Below are 15,919 nucleotides of genomic sequence, written 5' to 3'. Positions count from 1 at the left end.
TGTCTTGAAGGCTCATTTCATGCGGCTTGTGTTTTTTGAGACAATCTCACTGTTTAGTTCAGCCTGGCCTGACACTAACAAGCCTGCTTCCGCTTTGCGAATAGCTGGGATCTTGGGGTGCGCTCCGCCACCGTAGGCTAGGAAATTTCAAACGTATTTAAGTCACATTTACCAGAGTTGAAGCAACTGGAACTTCAGCTTTCTTAAAACTGAGCAACTCTTGGCCTGGCTTTGAGTCCCAGTGGATTCTTCCACCAGGAGGCACCTGTAGTGTCCCACTGAGCGGCGGAACCTTACAGGGGAACAGAAAATAGTTCAGGTTTTGGGCAGAAGATGGCAGCATATACTGCTGTATTTCAAATGCCCTGGGTTCTTGAATGAAGTGAATGAAGGGGGCGGAGGGGGGTTGTAAGGGAGTAGGAATAAATAGAAATTTATTTGGGTTTTATATCCAAAAAAACCCTGAATATTGTGAACGGGTTTTGATTTGTCCAAGACTCAAAAACTGCTCAAATGCTCCGCATTCGACATATTCTAAGTTCTGAGACATTCTAAAAAGCTGCCTTACATGGTCACCTTGCGTGTCCCCGCAGCTCAGACAGCAGGGGCATCACCCCAGGGCACCAGACTGGCCCCTATATGTGCCCTTTCACTATACCTCCGCCCCGGGTTTATTCTCCCAGATCCCTCCGCCGCCATTACGGGACAGACGCATCACTCCCCTTCTCACTCTGCGTGCGTGCGGGCTGCTGGGCAAGTCTCTCTCGAGGGGTCGACGGAGCCGGCTTACCTGAAGTGGCAGGTAGGGGGCTTTGGGACGCGGGAGAACGGCTTTCTGGGGTCGGGGCGCATGGGGAGAGCAGCCAAGCTGAGTGAGGAGAAAAAGGGGCGCTGAGGTGAGGTGCGGGGAGAGAAATCAGGGAAGGAAATAAGAGGGGAGGGGGTCAAGGCGCGAACGGAGAAATGGAGGCGAGGGCCGGCCAGAAATGGAGGGGCGCGGGGACACACGGGAAGGGGACGAGGTGGGGGAAAGTAAGGAGCGACCCGGCCCAACGTGGGAGGAAACTTAGAAAAAGACGCCCGGTGCCCAAAATAGCGGGAAGAGCGGGAGACGCGCGGCGAGGGAGGAGGGGCAAGGCCCGGGGGAGCCCGCAGCGCGGACAGCGGGGGGCCCCGGAGTGATGGCGTCGAAGGGGACTCGGCGCTGAGACCCGGGGCGGGGAGCGAGACGGAGCTCAAGACGAGGGGGCGGAGGTGACAAGTGAGGAGGAGCGGGGCTCGGGCCGTTGGGGACTCGGGTCTCGGGAGTTTGGAGTTGGGGCATTTCTCAGGTGCTTGTGTTTTCTGGCACTTTCTGGGGGGTGGCGCCGCCGCCGCCACAGCCACCGCCGAGGCCGCGACACTTAGGTCTCTTGGCGCTTCCCAAAAAGAAAAAGAAAAAAAGAAAAAAAAAAGAAAAAAAGAAAGAAAAAGCCGGGCTGCGTGGCGTGGCGGGGCGGGCGGCGGTTTAAAGGGCCGCTCTCGGACGGCCGCCCGCTGACTCGGTGGCTCCCGGCAGGGCCGCGACCGCCGGCGCTCAGGGGGGACACCCCCCTCAGCGAGCTGTGGCGGCAGCGGCCCGGGCGGCGACCTTTGGCCCACTCGGGAGAGCCCTCGAGACCCCGTGCGGTGAGGGGGCGGGGGCGCTGCGTGAGTCTCAGGCGCGGTGGGGGGCGGGGAGACGGGCGGACAGATAACTGCCGCCGGCCGGCCGGTCAGGACCAGACAGGAGAGGAGCGAGCGGCTCCGCGGGGGACACCAGACGACAGCGGGAGGCGCGCGCTCCTGGACGTCCCGGCCATTCAGGCGGTGAGCGCCAAAGCCACCCAGCGCTGCTGAGGCGCGCGTCGCGGGGGAGCCGCTTGAGGCGGGCTCCTCAGGAGCACGGGCGTGCGAGTGAGCGGCCGGCGGGCGGGCGGTGTGGGGAGCGGAGGGAGGAGAACTCCGCGCGCCAGGGGGCCCCCTCAAGCTCAGGCCGGGGAGGCGGCGGCGAGTGGCAGAGGAGGCGGCGGCGGCGGCGGCGGGGGCAGCGCGTCCTCCGCCTGCCCCTCGGGGCTCATTTACATGCTGTCACGGCCCCGGCGCGGACTCCTGGGCTCGCGGCTAGCTCACACGCTCGCCCTTGGGCCGCCGCCGCCGCCGCCGCCGCCGCCGCTGCCGCTACGGGCCGCGGCCACCGCTCGAGCCGCGGAACCCCGCGAGCCGGGAGAAGCGGGGCCGCCGCGGCCGCCGAAGGGAGCGCGCGCTGCGGCTCTCTCGCTCCCTGGCCGCCCGCCCGCCCGCCCGCCCTTCCTGCCGCCTCGCACGCAGGTCCGGCCGGAGCCACGCGCGCGCACTTGGGAAAGTTGGGAGTGCGTTCGGGGTAGGGGGTGGCGTGGTGGGGGGAGACGCACGGGGATCCTCCGGGGGAGGGGACGGGGGAGAGGGGGGCCGCCGCGGCTGCCCGAGCAGGGGGAGGAGGAGGAGGAGGAAGTGAGCCCGCAGGAGCCGCTGGGAGCTGTTTGTCCAGCTGTTTCTATTCGCACCCCGAGCGCTCCAACCAGAAGGGGGCCGAGCCGACCCGCGGCGGGCACGGCTTTTTTTCTTTCTTTCTTTCTTTTCTTCTTCTTCTTCTTTTTTTTTTAAGGCGCTAATTTCTCCAACTTTGTCCGCAGCTTGTTTTTCCGGGCACCCTGGAGTCCCAAAAGGCTAGCTCCGCAGGTGCGCACCTGCCGGCCGCCCCCGACCTCCCTGAGCAGGCCGCCGCTGCCGCTGCCGCCGCCGCCGCCACTGCCTCCAAGCCGGAGAAGATGGCCCAGCCCAAGACCGAGTGCCGCTCACCTGTCGGCCTCGACTGCTGCAACTGCTGCCTCGACCTGGCCAACCGCTGCGAGCTCCAGAAGGAGAAGAGCGGGGAGAGCCCGGGCAGCCCCTTCGTGAGCAACTTTCGGCAGCTGCAGGAGAAGCTCGTCTTCGAGAACCTCAACACTGACAAGCTGAACAACATAATGCGCCAGGATTCCATGGAGCCCGTGGTGCGCGACCCCTGCTACCTGATCAATGAGGGCATCTGCAACCGCAACATAGACCAGACCATGCTCTCCATTCTACTTTTCTTCCACAGGTGGGTGGCTAGCCAGAAGGGCCTCGAAAGTGGCCCTGCAGGATCTTTTCCTCTGACGGGGTGTGGGGGGGAGACACACCAGCAAATTCCCAGGGGACACGGAGGGGGGGGCGGCTCCTAGGCTGTCATGAATAGGAGACCTCTTGGCTAGCTAGAGCCTACCAGAGCTCACAGCATTCTAGCATCTGTAAGTGTGTTTTTTGAATGGAGCCTGGAAAGGCTTGCAAACCCTCGGGCCCACAAGATGGGATGACTCCATATGGGTTGGAAGTAGCTGTACGTGCACCCTACATTTTCTGTAGTCTTTCAGACAGTTCTGCCATGGGCTTATCTTGGAATTTGAGTTCCACCCAACTCAGTGGGACTGAAACTAGAAGGACTGGAAGTAACTTCAAGTTATTCAGTGGTACTGGCAATTGACTAGTCAGTTGTTCACAAATCAGGCTTCTGATGGGGGTTGATCAGGGGAGAGGGATGGGGGACAAAGTCAGGAACCTGTGAGACTCAAGGTAGGAAGGAGCCCACCTAATCTAGATTATGGCCTTTCATTCTGAATGCAAATGCAAAGCAACCCCAGAAAAAGACCTCTGAATGGCAGGAGAGTGGATGAATCCATCTCCATGTAGCCTGTGTGTTGGAGTGTGTTTCAGATTTTCTGGAAACTGAAGGCAAGAATGGGAAAAGGGGAGGAAATAAGCACAGTGGAAATGCTCAGGGCAACTACTGTTATCCCCAACAATGAGATACTCTGGTATTAGTGACTTAGAACTCCTCAGATAATTTAGGGGCAAGAACTTCAGGAAATCCTATGGGTTTTATGTTCTTTGAGACTGTGTGTGTGTGTGTACGTGTGTGTACACAAGCTCGATCATGTATATGCATGCATACGAGCATGTGTCTGCATGTGTGTGTGTGCATGTTGGGGTGGATTTTTTTTTTTCTTGCTTAATGACACCAGTTATGTAAGAGCGACATCCCTGCTGTGGGAGACCTGGGTGGTAGTGCAAGTTATGCTTCTATCTTTTTGGATGATCCTGAGCAAGTTATGTGACCTCAGTGCTCCCTGAACAGTGCATTCTATCTCTCAGATTCTAGGTCCTGGGCAGGTAGTGTGCCCAATGTGATGGGAAATGCTGAGCACTCATTCATCACGTGCATGGCAGTGAAACTCAAATAGGACATTGTAAAAGGCTATCCAGACATGCAGGAGGCACTCTTCTTAACTATCAAGAGTGTCTCCCAGACAAATCCACTTTCCTCACTCCAGCCCCGTTGATTTCCTGGTGGGGACAAGCAAGGCTTAATGTTATATCGAGATATATCTCTGAGGCATAGTCAGTACCATTGAAGCATTTTTCATGTACTTCATGATAGACATCAAACTATTCCATGGCCTAAAATAAAGCCAAGCAATAGATAGAACAGGTTTCAAGAAAATTTTCCTTTTTGGTAAAATATTACTACAAGTGTATTCAGCCCACAGACACTGAAATCGTGTAAAGCACAATCCTTAATGGGTGTGGAATGATCTGCTTGCTGGCACAGCTCAGTTGGGAAGTGGCAAAGGTGGGGGAGAGGGGAGAAACCTGGAGAAAACCTTTGCATTTGCTTCTAACTGGGAAAGCAGGAACTCCTAAGACTTTTGGTGGAGCGAGAGGATGATTTCAGTTTCTAGGCCTTAGGAGGATCTAACCTAAGTGAGTGAAGTGGGAAGCTGAGTTTTGCAGAAGAGTTCGCATTGTGTCACACCTCTGGAGTATCCTGATTGTTTGGGTTTCTTGAAAGACCTTTAGTCATCAACTTCAGTTTCGGATACCTGGTTCTTGACAAAGCCTAGAAATGTTACTTAATAGGAATATTAAAGGCACTGTATAAGGGAAGAGAACAAACTAGGGGGTATGCACCTCCCAATGACTCCTGTGATCAGAACAACTCAGTATGTTATGCTACTCTCTCAGAACAAGCTAGAAGGCTACCAGGCTTCACTGACAGAAGGGAGTGACATAATAATAATTACAGCAGGACACACCACTCTTTCCTTAGTTGGTATTGGAGATCCAAAATTCAGTCTAAGCTTTGCACATGTTCTTTGCAAACTGCAAGGCTACAATGGCATGTTCTTTGCAAACTAGAAGACTGTTATTGCTGGCTATAGTCCTTCTCCAATGTCTAGGTTGAACAGCCTGCTATATGAACATTTCCTTTGTTGCTTTGTTTGATTCCATGGGTTTCTACCAATATAATCCAGCCATAATTTTTATTCCTATTCCAATTCACAAAAAGACATTTCAGGTCCCTGATTGAGTGTGTTTCCCATTTTAAATTTTCAAGGCCACATCTATTGGAGAAGCCAATCTTCCAGCCCCTTGTCTTGTAGCCTGTTCTGCTATTTCAAGGCCTCCAGCATTCTTGGGAAGAAGACATGTCATATTCTTGATTTATATTTGTTAATCTGTTTTGATCTGTCCCTATCTTCCAGCTTAGGCCTTGATTTTCTTGGAAGAAAGCATGTAGGCAATCTGAGGGTAGAGTTGGGTTTTATAGGCTTGGCTTCTTCTGGGCCTCTACTTATGCAGCCAGTATTCAGTGCAGATGCTTTGTTCTGGTGATTACAAATAACTACTTCATTGTTGGTATACTCAGAGGTAAAGATGTGACAACTTGCATTTTTTAAATGTTTTTACATTTTTGTTGAGGGGTGTGCGCACATGCACACGTTCACGCAGTTGTGCAGATACTCGTGGAAGCCAGAAGAGAATATCAGAACCTGTTGAGTTACAGGTAGTTGTGAGCTTCCTGATGTGGGTGCTAGGAACCAAACTCCGATCCTCTGCAAGAACACCAAGAACTCGTAACTACTGAACCATCTCTTCAACCCCACATCTTTAATCATAGAAAAGCCTTACTAGTGTTTAAATGTGGAATTTTCTTTTTCTTTCTTTTTTTTTGGGGGGGGGGTTCGAGACAGGGTTTCTCTGTATAGTCCTGGCTGCCCTGAAACTCACTCTGTAGCCCAGTCTGGCCTCGAACTCAGAAATCCACCTGCCTCTGCCTCCCGAGTGCTGGGATTAAAGGCATGGGCTCTTTTTCAGTTTTAATCCCATGTGGTAACTAATAGTATGGTAGAAGTTCAGATGGAGTGTTTGTCCATATAGAAATCGGCAAGAATGACTCTGCAGACTTTTGCTATATACCTCTAGACTATTGGGAAAAGAAATGTATTTTCAACAGCAAACCTTGAACCTTCTGTAGTATAACCAATAACCGTCGAGGACTTAGCTACCAATTCTTGTTCATTTATAGTGTATACCGAGAGTAGCGTCAGTAGAGTCTCATTTATTATTTATAGCCACGCAAAAAAACTGCTATTACACCCATTTTTGTTTTTGTTTGAGACAGGCTTTCTCTGTGTAACAGCTCTGGCTGTTCTGGAACTCACTTCATAGACTAGGCTGGCTTCAAACTAAAAAATGTTCCACCTGCCTCTGTCTTTTGGGTGCTGGGATTAAAGCCACCAGGCCCTGCTTGCTTTTCATTTTTAAAAGAAGGAAGGGCTAGAGAGATGGTTCAGTGGTTAAAAAAGGTCTTGAGTTCAATTCTCAGCAACCACATGGTGGCTCACAACCATCTGTAATGAAATCTGATGCCCTCTTTTGGTGTGTCTGAAGACAGTGACAGTATACTCACATACATAAAATAAAGAAATCTTTTTTTTTTAAAGGAAATTATTCTTGGAAATTTTAAGTAACTTGCCCTATGTCTCACATAAAGAGCAATATCAAAACTCCAACTGAGATCATACATTCTGGAGTCTATTGGATGTCTCTGATGAAAGAATTATTTCAAAAAAACTAAAATCAAATAAACGAACAAATATATAAATAAAAAACAAAGCTAAAATTAAAGAGGTGCTTAATCTTTAATCCTAGCACTCAGGAGGCAGAGGCAGGCAGATCTCTTGAGTTCCAGGCCAGCCTGGTCCAGAATGAGTTCCAGGACAGCAACACTGCACAGAAAAACCCTGTCTGGAAAAACAAACATACATACATACAAATGAAGCAAAGAAAACTGATTCCAGAACCTTTGCAAATGGTAAAAATGTCCAACTATTCTATGGGACACAGGACTCTGATAATCAAACTGGGATAGTTTCAGGGAAACTGGGATGGTTGGTCACACTATTAGACTTAACTTCATTTATTCGACTATGCTTCTGAATACTAGAAAGTTTAGGAGGAAAGTAGACTACACTGGGAAATTAGCTGAATTTTTCATTTTAATGCAGTGTTTTAAAAAACGAACTTCTTAAATTAAAAGTTTGTGTGAGTTTAATTACCTGACTTTTAAGGTCTAGAAAACTGACATGGTAACTGGCAATATTCTGTTTTTATGATTGCTGTTTTTATAACCTCAGTTTTACTTGTAAGATTTTTTGTTTTGAGATAAAGTTTCATACTACAGACCAAGATGGCTTGGACCTCAGACTGATCTTGGCTGGCCTGGAACTCAGTATAGCCCAAGTTTGTCTTTAACACAAGGTAATCCTTCTAACTCTGCCCTTCAAGTGCTGGGATTACAGTTATGAGCCACCACACCTGACTAAATCAACCTTTGGGCCCAGAGCATATCTTCTCAGTATCATCTCAAATACTCTGAGTCTTAATTCTCTTAAGCTCCAAAATTTTTTCTAGGATCCTACCTGTAAGCTGACCTGCCTCCAAAAGGTTCTTACACAAAATTTCAGAAAATAATATGAAATATTTCTATAGCTTGATGAGCTGTTGTACACTAGCATGAAGGAGGAGTTAGATTTTAGAGATCAGGTTGGGTTTTTTAAAGAAAATTTTCATAATATTTAAAATTCAACTCTGTCCTTGTACTGTCTGAAACTCCCCTCTCAAAACATCACTGGCATGTAGACTGCACTGTGAGAAACCCTGAACCCTGTGATTGCAACCCTTTGTCAATTAATTTACCACTTGATTTCAAGGACAGAATTCTTTGTCATAGAGAGGTTTTGAGTTTCTATGTGGTTAAGCCTGTCATTCTTTGCCTTTGTGATTTTTGTTTTTGGTACCATGCTTCGAAAGTTCTTCCTTAGCCCAAAGTAAATTAACTATTTCCCAAGTGTCTAGTAGTCTGACAAAGATTAGGCACTCTTGGATTAAGTGACAACCTCCATTAAAAATACAAATGCATTTGAAAACTCAACATTCAGGGTTTGGATACCTCATGAGAACCCCTACTATACAAAAAAAACAAAAACAAAAACAAAAACCTTGTCATTTTGCCAAGGAACAGATGTGAATTGCATGTGCTGGCAGGCTAGTATATTGAGGCCAGTCCATATGCTGATGAGTAAGCTTAGTGCCCTGCTACCCCCCACCATTACCTGAGTAGGTCTGTGATTATATATATATATATGATATGGGTGTGCATACACATGTATTTTATGTGTATAGTGGTTCAATATTTGTTAAAATTTACCATTTTAGCCATTGTTCTAAATAAGTGGTTACATCCCATTCTCTCATCTCTCCAGCTTTTGATAACCTGGTACTTTCTTTCTCTATAGATTTGCCTATTCTTGCTATTTCATATAAGTGGAATTGTGCAATATATGATCCTTTGCATTCATCTTCTTTCACTCACGTTTTCAAGATTTATCTATGTTGTAACATGTAATAGTACTTCACTTCTTTTTATGACTGAAAAATATTCCATTTTATTGCTGTAGCGCATTTTGTTTATGCATTCGTCTATCAAGAGACATGGATTGCTTCTATTTTGTGTGGCCATTGTGAGGAATGCTGCTGTGAGTACTATACAAGCTCGTGCTCCAGTAACTGTCTGCAATTATTTGGGGTATATACCTGGGAATGGCATTCTTCACCTATTTTTCATCAAAAAATTTGACCATTTAGAGCCATTATTTGTCATTTATTTCCTTGTGTGGAATTGTTTCTCATCTCTGGGGACACAGTAATAGTTCATAGAAAGTAGAATTCCATGAGAATGTAACACAGAAAAGCCAAGTTTACAGAATCAAAGTGGAGAGACAGTGCTGGATTCACAAAAGACCAGGTTAGGTGAGGTGCTACAATGTGGGGCACTAAGCAACAAGAGAGCATAAGAAGTGTTCGTGGAAGGTTCAGCTCTTAAAGAGGTTCAGAATGGGGCATTGATTTTATTTTCTTGTCAGTTTAGTCTGGAGAGGACCTATGTGAGCCCATACCTTAGAAGATAACTCTTTCCAGGGTGACCTTATTTTCCCTCCCTGTCTGAAGAGGTAGTTAACACCCTTGCTTATATTTTTACTTCCAGATAAACTGGCAAGCTCTCAATTCCAGGTAGTGTTGGCTTCTTTCCACACTCACTCCTGAAGGCCAAGACATCTAAATAAATGGAGATGGATATGTCTGGCCAAGGTTTCCAGGGTCTCTGGGCCACCTGAATGATGAAGCACAGCAAAATACTAGCCCCCAACTGTGAATTGCTTCAGAGGGATGAGGTCGTCTATGTTTGTATGTGGTGGTAGCCATTGGACTGTGTTTGCTCATTGTGAATCTGTTCCTACCTGAACTTTCTCCTCTTATGTAAGCCATCCCTCAAGATAACTGCAAAGCTGTAATCTGCCATGGCTAGCTGAGTTTACATAACAAATTGGTTGGTGTCATGCAATAGTCTTTTGAGCCCTTGAGAAACCAGTGTGCTGAAAGAGGCCAAAGCTTGGGCTCATTTGGAGGGGCACGTTGTGTGCTCAGTGTACTCAAGGGAGAGCATTCCATGACCACAAGGGTCAGAAAGATGAAGTTTCCTTTTTAGATGAAGAGAGTAATGATGACTCAGGACATACTCTACCGTCCCAATGCCTGCAATAATGGGGCAAGGGTTAGGGCTTCATTTTCTGCCAGAGCTTTGGAATTTCTCCATGGAATCACATAGGTTAGTGGGAGCCCCACAAAGAACTGAAGGTTAGAACCCAACTTTACTAACTTCCTTCCAGTGAGGGGTCAGACTGCAAAAATGGCTTCTGGAAGTTACTGCCATCCATGCTGAATTAAGGAGTTGGAGTAGGGATAAACTAGGAGAAGAAAGAAAGCTTTTGCAAACGTTAGGCTAGGAAGGGGATGATTTTATCAGCAGGCAAGGTAAGTTCACTTGTACCTTCTGGCTAGAAATCATCCCCAAAGTAGCTATTGAACTTTTAGAAATGCTGTAAGAGGTGTAAAGTTCCAACCAACACAAAAGACGAAATGAGAAGTTTCCCAGTGTGCAAACACTAGTCCAAGAGAAAGCAAGGTAATGTTCAGTAATGATCAGAGCATGTTATTGCCTCCCTTTCTTGGGAATAACATTTTTTAGATAGATCAAGCCTGAAATCAGTCCCCTGCCTTTAACAAAGTATTGTAGTGACCTTCCTAAAAGGAAGAATTTGCTCATAAAATAGCTGTGAGTATTCAATATACATTTTTTTTGTCTTCTCTTCAGAAAGGATGGTGAACAGCTGCTTGCAATGTAGGAGTCTGGTGGAGATTCCACTTTTCTAAGCTGTATAGACCAGAAATTGGCTCCAACTATCCTTGAGGAAAAGGGAGTGAGAAGTGAGAGGGAATGTGGATCCAGTGGCTGCATTGTAGCTTAGCCCCTTAGCACCTCTCCTACATTGCTGTTTAACCTCACTTTCCAAACTGGGCTGAGCCTATGCCAGCCTCAGGGCCCTGACTCATATCTCATGCAGTGCCTTATGTAACAGTGCCAGGTTACGGAGACATCAAGCTTCTGCTTGCTCAGTGGTGGGCTTCCCCCAGGGCCAGGCATTCAGAAGCCGGCTTCAGGTTTAAATGGAGCTCATACTTTCCAAGGAAAAGCTTGCTATTCCCTATGTGAGGCAAACATTTGGCTCAGAGTTATGTGCAGACTTCAAGGTGTGAGTCGAGTTAGTCCCACACTTAGAAGCAAATGTAAACAGACAGGCAAGCTGAAGTGGATTTGGTTTGACTGAAGTCATTTTGGAGGGGTACTGCTACTTTTTCTGAATAGTGCAGTACTAATGGAATGGTGTGAAGGGGCTTCACAACAGGTCTCAGAAAAGCCTTTTTCCATCTTATTGACAGGCCAGGAACTTTTCTGGATACCCTAGTCTGATAGAAGGTGTACCCCAAGCTAGAGGAACCATTTAAAGAAAAGCCCTCACATGCCAGTTTCCTGTCCATTCCTCATAAAGTCTCAAAGTTCCCAGGTTTCCCTGATTTCACAGTGGTTTTTAGGTTTGTTGGTTTGTTTGTGTTTTGTTTTGTCTTGTTTTGTTTGGAAGTTTTCCTTTTGCCTATTTAGAAATTCACATTACCAGCTTGGCATCTCTGCCTTAGTAAAGTTAGGTTTGCTAGATTCTGACATTCTTCTTTTAAAAATAAGTCTATATACAGCACATATATCCCCACCAATGTGATATTCCATTGGCTCAAAGTGTGTGACTAAGTCAGTAACTCCTCCTCTTTTCCTCCCTTGTGTTTGCCCCACCCTGTTCCACTGTGTTGCCACCAAGTAAGTGGTTCACAGTCTCAGGTTAGCTGAGGAGACTGCTCTATAGTCCAAGTAAAAGTGAGGGAAGCAGGGAAACGAGTTTTCTTTTTTTTAAGTGGCTTGGAAATCAGTAGCAGCAGTGTCCAGAGATAGTACTCATGAGTTCTTGGACAAGCCCAAGACCATTATCTCAGGACTCAAGAGAGCTAGGCACTCCAAGTTCTGAAGACACATCACAGCCAAAATCTAGGAAAATTATAAACCCTTACCACAATTTTAAACTCGTCCCTCTTCCCTCAGCCTTTTGGTTCTTAGCTGGAAGGGGAAAGCATAAGAACTGCTGAGTTTTAAGACCACGTAATCTCCCTGCTCGGGTGCACAGAGAAATGAATAGTGGTATGTATGGAGTGACCACACACTTATATTAATCAATCCATCATTTATTGACCAATGTCCTGCTATAACTGTGCTCTGAATATGGATTTATTGAATTCCTAATTTCTCTGCAAGGCATCATAAAGGACACAGGGATATCAGAAGCTAAGACCAGGGTCTGAGGAGGAATTGGAGCTGTGACCATGGGGAGTAAAGAAGCTGCCACCAAGGACTTGAGGCAAGGAAGTATTGCAGGCTTCGAGCCTCTAAAAGCTGAGTGGAGGCTATGTTCCTTGAGAGAAAGGTCTTAAGCTTAGTAGAGCTTGGGTTGTGCCAAAGCAAACTAGGAAGGGAGAGTCTCTTCATGGCGGCAGCTTCCAGCAGAGCCTTAACGAATGGGTTGGCTTTGGCAGGTGTTTCCTGGCTGGCTGGCTGGCTGTAAGACTTTCTGGTTGGGAGAAGAGAGAAGAAACTTGCCAGCCCCACAGGGATCCTGGTAGGAAGGGGCTGGCCTGGGTGGGAAAACTTTTGTCTTCCTGGGCTGAAACCCAGAGTTAGCAAGCTTGAGGAACAAGAGAGAAAGGCTTGCTTTGGCATTCTCCCTCACTGTTCCTTTTTGCCTCAAAACAAGCTTAACCCCGATAATCCTCTACTCAGGAACTTGAATTATCCTTATGTAGATGAAGGCATCTAGAGAATGGGAGCAGGATGATACTTCTGTCTTATGGTCACTGGAACCAAGAAGGTTGAGTTAAACCATACAGTTCAGGGTAAGTCCCACAAAGAGAGCCTGGGGTGCAGCTTCATATCTAGATCTCAGCTTCCATTTCTACAAGGACCCTTTAGAAGCAGGGTGCTATTGTGAGTGCGTGCATGTGTGTGTAAAATTTGCCTACGTCTTTCTTGGAAAAAGAGCCTGGAGGCCCAGTACAGTGTCATTTTAGGCTTGTTTACATCTCAGCAAACTCTTTTACAGATGCTTTGTAAATCAAGACCGTTGAACGGGTTAAGAAAAGTGGGAAACTTGAAGTTTGCAGGAAGGGAGAGGGAACTAAAGTAGCAAAAGGAGCAGCTTCAGGTCAACTGAGAAAGTAAGGTGCTGCTCAAGGTCAGTATTTCACCTGTCTTTTCTAGTGCTCTCTACATCTGTGCCCATAATCCTTTCTTACAAGTGCTCTGAAGAAGTCACATTGAAGTTCATGGAATGATTCAGTCAACAAGAAATGCTCATTGCATATCTTTCATACTCTAGGCTCACTGAGCTAGACACTGAGGATACAATGGGAAATACATAAAAGCCATCTATGATCTTATCTGACAGAGTTAGGCAGAAACAAGATGGTGTAATGGTAATGAATATATAAATTTCAAACTACCAAGAGGGAAGAGTATAGCAAAGACTTCGAAGGAAGTGGTAACTGTGTTAAAGAAATGAATCTCTAGTATTGAAATTCTCATTACCAGACACAGGCCAAAGGAAGACGTGCAGACAAAAGACTTTCTGGGAACCGTTCAAGTCATACCATGCAAATAGTTTTCACACCCCTAGAAATATATCTAGGCCATGAGTGACCAGCAGGTCCAAAGCAGTAGGAAAAACAACATTCTGACAAGGATAATAGATAAGTTTGAAGCCTATGAGGTAACTAGCATTTAATGTCATCCTTTGCTAAAAATAGTCCATGACAGTATGGAAATGTGTAAAGGCTAGCCCTGGGGACCAGGAATAAAGTGGGCATAGCCTGCAGGGAGGAAACTGACTTTTGTAAATGATTTACTAAACAGAACAACGGCAAAAAGAAAATCCACACAAAAACAAAACAAAACAAAATAAACGAACAAACAACTGAGGGGAGGTCTTTTTTTTCTCCCTCTTTTGAGAGAAGAGCCTTCTTATGAACTATGAATGATTCTTACTGTTCAGGTTTCACTCCTTTCTAGAGCCCAAGGTAATGCCAGATATTTGTCTAGGCTGAAAGAAATAATAACCTGGATGTAGAAGAGAAGCAGGGACTACAGTACTGAAGAGAGCACAGAAATTCATCAAAGGGTCACAAGTAGTTTTCCTTTGAGAGAAGTGATCTCATCACAGTGAAAAGGCAGATGACAGCTAAAAGGTCAGTGGGATTCAAGGGAAATCTGATTGTGAAGAGTCGGGATTAGGATAGAGTACTTGCAGAGCCAACAAGAGGTAAACCTGCCTTGGAGGCACCTATTTGGCAAAGCTAAGGAACTAAGGTCATTGATACATGCATTTAAGGGCAGGATAGTGGAGGATAATCAAGAGATAAAAATTTGTTTTCAAATACAAGCAAAGTCACAGCTCAGATATGTTGGCTAGCTGTTTCCCAGCCAGACTAGGGACAGAATAAGAGGAAAGAGGCCTATACTATAGCATGAATAACTGAGATTAGGTAGAAAAGAGAACATCCTGACTACATGCATCTAAAGAAGCTAGACAAAATGACCAAAAGGTATTATTTATAAAGTATGGGACAGATGGAGTGCTATCAGTGGATAGGGCGGGTTTAATAAAGGCCATGGCAGAAGGGGACAGACGGGAAACAAAGAAGTTACAAACAAGAACTTATATAGAAAAGGAAAGCACATGATACAGAATGACAATGTGGCAGTTTCATAATTAAAAGGATAATGTTTGGCTGAAGTGATAGTTTGGCCATTAAAAGCTTGTACTGCTTTTGCAGAGAGAATCTGATTAAGTTCTCAGCACCCATGTTGGGCAGCTTGCAATGGCCTGTATCTTCAGTTTCAGGATAATCTGACAACTATGGGGTCCATAGGCCCCTTCATTCTCACACAAATCCATAATTAAAAATAGTAAAAATAAATCTTTGTAAAAACAATTCTATTTCCACTCGAGGCAAGTCATTACAGCTAGCATATGTTCCTGTGTGACTGAGTGGTATATGGGAATGAACTAAGGAACCATTAGGGCCCCTTCCAGCCTCTTCCAACCTTGTCTCCTAGCTAAAATAATAACAATGGGTCACTCCTATTCCCTAAACTTAATGATTGGGGAGCTTATTATATTCTGAAGTTAGTAGAATAAGATTGCCTATACCGGGTGCTTGTGGAAAGGAGGAGACAGAATAAACCATGCCAGATTTCCTGCCACAGGAAACTTAAAATTTATTAGTATAGATAGTATCAAATAATAATTACACCTATGAATATATTGTTGTGCTTGATCACAAAAAAGGCAGGAAGCTGGAGAACACAGCATAAGAAGCCTTCACCTGGGATTAGAGAAATCTCCCTTCTTAAGACCGTAGTAATTGCCAGTGACCCACTGTGAATGTGTCTTGGCCAAATTCGGCAGCAAGAAAATTAAAAAGAAAATGTAGTCACTGTCCTCAAAGGTGGATTTTGAATCTCCTATAGCTCACTGAAGCCTTGTAAAATAACAGCAACCCTCTCCATGGAACTGGTCTCACTGCTGAGATCACATAGTCTTGATTTAGCAGATCAAGAGTCTTGATTTGTCACAATGGCCTTGAAAATCTGTGTTTTGAAGAGTTCATTGCCTATCAGATGAGCAATATGAAGGTCAATTAAGTGATTAAAATACTAACATGATGGCACATGCCTACAATCCCAGCCCTTGGGAGGTAGAGGCCTGAAGATCAGGAGTTCAAGGTCATGCTCATTTATTTATGTAATATATCTGGGACCAGCTTAGATTACATGAGACACTGGAAGCTGCCACCCCTTCCAAATAGCCTTGTCTCTAAAATTGCTATGTCCTCAAAGCTCTTTTAAGATTACCTTGTTTTGGCTGCATGGTGGGTCCAGTGCTTAAGGGCAGGTAGCTTAGTCCTAGAAATCTAAGGTCTTAGAGAGATTGGACCACATTTT

The 15,919-nt window shown here is 46.0% G+C and overlaps 1 protein-coding gene across 4 annotated transcripts in view; it reads left to right on the top strand.

Annotated features, from left to right (window-relative positions):
- Positions 1-720: 720 nt before the first annotated feature.
- Tsc22d3 (TSC22 domain family member 3) overlaps positions 721-15,919 on the top strand; it is a 61,047-nt gene continuing 45,848 nt past the window's right edge. The window contains exons 1-2 of one of the 4 annotated variants that reach the window (XM_021153842.1): positions 721-802; positions 2,694-3,142. In XM_021153842.1, coding sequence (XP_021009501.1) covers positions 2,829-3,142 — 314 coding nt within the window. In that variant the 5' untranslated portion in view covers positions 721-802; positions 2,694-2,828. The other 3 variants (XM_021153845.1, XM_021153847.2, XM_021153846.2) reach the window with 3 other exon arrangements.

This window comes from Mus caroli, chromosome X (genome assembly GCF_900094665.2).
Source record: "Mus caroli chromosome X, CAROLI_EIJ_v1.1, whole genome shotgun sequence".
Lineage (NCBI taxonomy): Eukaryota > Metazoa > Chordata > Mammalia > Rodentia > Muridae > Mus > Mus caroli.
Note: the sequence above shows the minus strand (reverse complement) of the source record. Positions and strands in the feature narration are given on the sequence as shown.